The 5,804-nt window shown below is 55.1% G+C and overlaps 1 protein-coding gene across 1 annotated transcript in view; it reads left to right on the forward strand.

Moving 5' to 3' along the window:
- Nucleotides 1-5,804, forward strand: part of RGMA (repulsive guidance molecule BMP co-receptor a) — a 25,406-nt gene that overhangs the window by 6,981 nt on the left and 12,621 nt on the right. Inside the window, exon 2 of the mRNA XM_057365808.1 lies at nt 23-138. Within this exon, the coding sequence (XP_057221791.1) occupies nt 23-138 (116 nt within the window). The remainder of the gene's footprint in view (nt 1-22; nt 139-5,804) is intronic.

The following is a 5,804-nucleotide window of genomic DNA, read 5'->3' on the forward strand; positions in this document are numbered from 1 at the left end:
CCTTTTTAAACTCTTCTTCCAGGGAGAGGATAGTGGTTAAAGCTCGAGCTGGATGGATGGGTATGGGGAGAGGGGCAGGATCCACAGCCCTGGGACTTTTCCAAATCCTCCCTGTCTTTCTCTGCATCTTCCCTTCAGGTAAGGAACAGCCTCTTTATTTTGCAGACTTCTTCCTCGCGTTTCTGGCAGCCCTTGGATCGCCGCCCCCGTTCCCCTGTCCCTGGGCCTCTTTCCCTCTCCCTCTCCTCGCAGCAGTTTGCCACATGTTTAAAATAAGCAAGTGGGGCTCGGTTTTGGTGCGTGCCCCCCCCCAGTTCCCCGCTCCCCAAGCAGCTGCGGTGGGTGTTTTCCCTTGACCTCATCTCCTTTGTCTCCCCGCTCCTCATCCCACAAGGAAGGAGATGGTGGAAATCAAAGCGGCAAAGGCAGYCGGGAGGTGATCCTGACAGCGCCAGGTTACCTTGTTCTCCCCTTCCCGGGTGCCGTCAAAGGAATGGGGGACACCGGGGGGGACCCACACAGGAACACCCCGATGCCAAATTTCTGCCGGGAGAGCAGTGGGGTCCGCACTCCGAGCGCCGGGGGAGGGCAGAGCCGTGGAGCGGTCGCGGAGGGGCTCGGGGGGGTTATTTGCGGTGTGTTTTGGGGATGCTGGGGGGTCCGGGGGTCGCAGGGCCCCGCCGGGAGAGCGCGGCCGCGGGGCGCACCTGGGCGGGCGCGGCGGGCGGGGGATGCGCGGCCGCTCCGGGCGGGCTCCCCTTCTCCCGCAGCGCCCCCCCGGCTCCGAACCGGGGCTCTGGGGGCTCGGCACCCTCGTTCGGTTGGAAACCTCGCYCCGGCTGGGCCGGGAGCTGTTGTGCTGTCCGAGGGCGGGATGGCAACCAAATGGTCCCGCCAGCATCGGCACCCCCGGGCCGGCCGCTCGCACCCGCCGCGGGGCTCGGCCCCCCCGCCGCCCCCGGCCCCGCTGTTTGTATTGTGTCAGAAAAGGGGAGAATTTCAGAATTACAGCTGAAAACGCCATCTGTTTCCAATGAATCCCCCATAGTTTTTCACAATGTTTTTGGCAGATCTCTGCCTGCAAATTCCTTCAAGCCCTGAGTGCTTGTTTTTGTTGGGGGAGGGGAAACCCAGTCCACAGAGGCGGATTTGTTCCTTCCAAAACTCTCCAGTTTCTTTACCTCTTTTTTTTTTTTTCACTTGCAAGGGGGGAAAAAAAGGAGAGAAAGCAGGAGGGAGAAAGAAAAGTTCTAAGACTTAAGTCTCCCTGTCTCTCTCTTTAGCTTAGTAAAACTTTCTTCTTTTCTTAAAAATTTATTAATTTTTAAGTCGCCTCTGCCTTTCTTTTGCATAACCGTAGGTGAAGTAGTCTTGCACACACATGTAGGAAATAAATAACTGCTTTACGCCCTTCCTCCCATCTTTGCCCTCTTCGCCCTCTTCCAGGAAAACCTTTTCAGCGCTGCCCTTAGCACTGAGGTGTCTCTCTGGACCCCACTTTTCCCATGAAATTTCCCAGCAGGCTGGAAGCCGAACCCCCTGGTTTTTGGGTTTTTTTTTGTGGAAACTCTGGAGCTGCTCCCATATGTGTTGCTTAACGCCCTTTTCGAAGCGGTTGAGTTGCAAAGCGTCGAGGCTGTGAGATTTACGGTGCAAGAAAGAACTTGATAGGAGATCTGGCTGGCTGCTTTGTTTGATTCTCCCTTCAGCAGTCAAATAAGGTGCAAAGAACTGGCAGAACGAGGCGATCCAGAGCCCGCGGGAGYGGGGCGCAGGCGGAGACGGGGCTCCCCGTGCCCAGAGCTGCCAGCAGGCTGGGGGCTTTTTTTGAAAGCTTTTTGGCTGGGAAGGGAGGAAAAAAGGGGGGGATTTATTCCCTGGCATATCCTTTCGCCCCTTTTTCCCTACGCTTCCTGGGAATTTGTGGGTTCCCAGCAGGTTCCCAGCGCCGAGCAGGCTTTGCACCCCTCCTGGGAGCCCCAGGTGAGCAGGGCTGCTGGAGGCTGCCCAAGCGGGCGCTCGGCGTGTCAGATCAGTGCCTCGCCGAGTCCTGCCCTATTTATTTATTTGCTTAACCCCCCCTACACTCGCAGCCCGGGCTGGATTCCCGCTTGTGCTGCTCTCACACCGATGGCTTCRCCCTGCTGCCTCCTGGGCAGCCCCCACTGTCCGGTTCCCTTGGGCTGGGTTCCCTGGCCGTGGGTCAGGGTGACCGTGGGCTACCTGGGGAAGGAGGGCTGGGCAGAGCAGGCCACTGCTGACAGATTCCTTGGCAGAAATTCTCTTTGGAGCTTATGCCAAGTCCTTGGATGCTCATGGGTGCTCTYCTCTCCCAGCTGAGACCCTGATTTCCTGGGTGACCCATGCCTGTGCCTCCCAGTACAGGCTGAGTTTTCTAGCAAATCCTTTTGTATTTCCAAAGKTGGCCCTGGATGTTTTTGCCTCAGGTGTGTCAGGCTCAGGTTCRCTTTGGCTTTTCCTGTTTGTTTCCAGCCATTTTGTCTGTAATACACATCTGCCGCCATAAAAATTTGGCATTTTCTACTCTTGTTTATCCAGGCTGCCATGGATAGATCTGCATCATGATTCCAGATAAGGATCCAGTGCTACAGGAGGTGTATTAGAGTGGTCAATTAATGGCTTTTGTTTCAGGAGCAGGGAGGTGATASCGGCATTAAGCCAAAATTGAGATGGGGAGCTTAGAGGCTGCTAAAATAACCCTCCCAGTGCTGTGAACAGGGAGCCCATCCTGGGGAAGGAGGCAGGGGAGAAACACGCCTGTGCGGGATGTTGTCAGGGCAGAGAAKAAGGGAGGGATTCAAACGTAAACCTGGAAATATTTTGGCTTCCCTGTTTTGTTGCAGGCTTGGAGCTGGTCTARTACTTGGAACAGGGAGTTCTCTGCCATTGCCAGCAAAGCACGTTGTGGGGCTGGAAGGAGGCGCCTTGTTTTTAGTGTAGATGGTGTGKATGTGTTGCTTTTTTCCACAGAAAATTGTGGAATTCCTGGGCCTTGGTTACTGGGAACAAGGCGATATTAAGAGTGACTTTGGGTTTATCATGGGAACAGCTGAGGTTTCTTTCTCTGTGGCCTGGACAGCTGTGCTGAGTCGGATGTGTACATGAAAGTGCTCACAGGGCTGGGCAACCATGAAAACTTCCTGACCTGGGGGCTCTTCTCGGGCTCTGCACTGACCTGCTGTCCCTGGAGAGCCAGGCTGTGGCCCCAGTGACAATGGGTTTTGTGGTCTCTCCTCTGGCTCCCTGGTGGGCACATCCCATAAAGATCTGTAGGCTCTGGCAGGGCAGTGTGTGGCCCAAGCGAGCCCCTCCTTGGCCCATCAGTCCTTCAGGGGATCCTACACCCAGGCCCTACTGCTCTCAATGGATAAGCGTTGGTGAGACTGTGAAAAAGGTCAAAGATGAGGGCTTTTGATCCATCTGGGTGAGTTTGATTTGGTTTGATTTGCTTTTCCTGTTGGATCAGTCACGAAACTTGGAGGAAGGGGGAGTCTAGGAACCCAGGACCAAAAGAGCCTCAGGGTCCCAGGTGCTTTGAAGGAGGCTGGGGTGAGCTCAGGGCTGCTGCAATTCAGGAGTGATATGTTCTGGGCTGATGGGGAAGGGGTTTTGGGGACAATGGGGGTTGCTTGGGGCAGGTGAAGGGGTGTCCTGGCCTCTTTCTGGGTGTCCTTGCAAATCCCATTCTGATTCCACAAATCAGGAATGAACTGTGCAGGCAGGTTTCTGCCTGACCATGCACAGCAGCCAGAGTGCACTTGTTGGAGGAGAGCTCCTAAATGCCTTTAAAAAGCTCTGTAGCCTGCACTTGGCAGCTAGTGGGATGAAAAGAAGAGGATATTTATTCCCTTGTCCGTGAGCTCTCAAAATAACAGTGCGTTCGATTGTAGCCTCAAGATTGCTTTGCACTCAAGTGCAGCCCGGCTGAGTAAATCACTGCTCCACCAGCTGAAATTCCTGCAGCAAGGGGGAGAATTGAATTATAGCCAACTGCAAAACCAGATGCCATCCCCTTGATGAAGTCATCGGGCTCTCATTGCGGAGAACAAGCTGGCTCCGACACACACACAGCCCTGGTAGGCGCAGACTGAGCCGCTCTGTCTGACAGCCTGGCCGTGCTGTGTGGGGTGGCCGGGGTCTCATGTCCCCACAGCTGCAGGGACAGCAGGCCCTTCAGAAGGGTGTTGAGTCCCACTTTGCACTGCATGAGCTTCCAGAAGTGTTTGGCCATTCGATTCCCAGCAAGCAGAGCTGTCCCTGACGTTCAGGTTTTATGGGTCAGGCAGAGAGCAAGCTTTACTTGAAGCCAAAGAATTTTCTCCTCCCTTGGTTTCCTCTCCTTCCTGGACAGCTGTTGACTTTGGTCCCCAAAGCCCTAGTAATGATCTATGGCATTTTGGGTTTTGGACAAGCTACCTTTTTTTCTCTTGCCGTGTGACACACTCCAGCTGGCCCTTTCTGAGAAGACAAGGGCATGTGGCAGGACATGACTCTGTACTTTGCCAGCCCACAGTGATGAGAAAGCATCACTGCACTGGTGTAGGAGTGGGGGAGCAGTGGGACTGGGGGAGTGGGTTCCAGTTAGAAAGTTACTTTTTCCTCTTAAAATTAAAACCCGAGTCCAGGAGAGGCAGCATTTGAAAATAAATAAACCCCTGAAGGTCTGTGGCTGTGAAGGATGAACAGRTACTGTGGCTTCTGTGGGGTAAGAGCGATGGGGAGGGAGTCAGGTCCTGGGTGGGTGCCTGACCTGCAGGAAGGGATGCAAAAGGTCCCCTGCATCCCCAGATGGGGCCCCAGCTTCAGTCAGGTGTCTCAATGGGCTTGTGGGGCTGCTGTCTTCCAGCCGGGCAGCTGCCACTCCACACCCTGCGCAAGCCAACGCCTCCAATTGAGATGCCGCAATTTTTTGGCAGACATTTAATTGTATAAATTTGCCTCATCCAGATTTATGTGCTCCGGGCTTTTCTCCATCTCCTCGTTTTGTATCTCATTTACCTCCGCGTTTGAAGGGTTGAAATTTCACAAGAGCACAGCGGGGATGATTATTCCTAGAGGGAATCCACACCTGTGAGCAGAAAGCGTTTTCCTGCCAGCCCTGCCGCGGCCCGGGCGAGGGGGAGGAGGGCGAGGGACCCGCTGCCACACCTGGGGGGCCCCCAGGCACTGGTGGGTGGCAGCCGTGCCTTCAAAGGCACCCTGGGAAAACAGCTTTGGCGTGGGGAGAGTGATGTCTGCTGGAAATCTGAAACACTCGGYGGTGGGGGTGGCTGGCAGAGGTCACCTTATCCGGGGACCGCTCTCCAGCGGGGACATGGATGGTGTTGGCCAGGGATGAAGCTGAGGGTGATGCTTCGTGCAGGGGATGAGATGCAAATTCACCTCTCTTCCCATGGGGCCTGACTTGGGTGAAAGCCTTCACAACCTCAGTGTCCTCATCTCTAAACTGAACGCAAGGAGATTACCAGCTTTTGGGAACTGTTGGTGAAAGCATCCAGGCGTGCTCCCAATGGGGAAGGCCAGATTTGCAGCCTGTGGCACACTGCTGGAGAGCCAGCTCTGTTGGTGCCCTTCTGCCTATGAAGAGCCAGAGGAAATCACTGCCATGTCRCTTCCCTCCATCCTCATCCTCCATCCACCAGCTCGTGGAGGAGCAAACCCTGCATCTCCAGAACCACCCGCTGGCACCGCTTCTTGCGAGCAGGAGAAAGCTCAACAGCTGAGGCCCAAATCCCAGGAGGAWGATTCACAAACAAAATCTGCGACTCCGTCCTGCATTGCTT

The sequence above is a fragment of the Malurus melanocephalus genome, unplaced genomic scaffold, assembly GCF_030028575.1.
Source record: "Malurus melanocephalus ecotype Western Australia unplaced genomic scaffold, MMel_1.1 scaffold_58, whole genome shotgun sequence".
In the NCBI taxonomy this organism is placed as follows: domain Eukaryota; kingdom Metazoa; phylum Chordata; class Aves; order Passeriformes; family Maluridae; genus Malurus; species Malurus melanocephalus.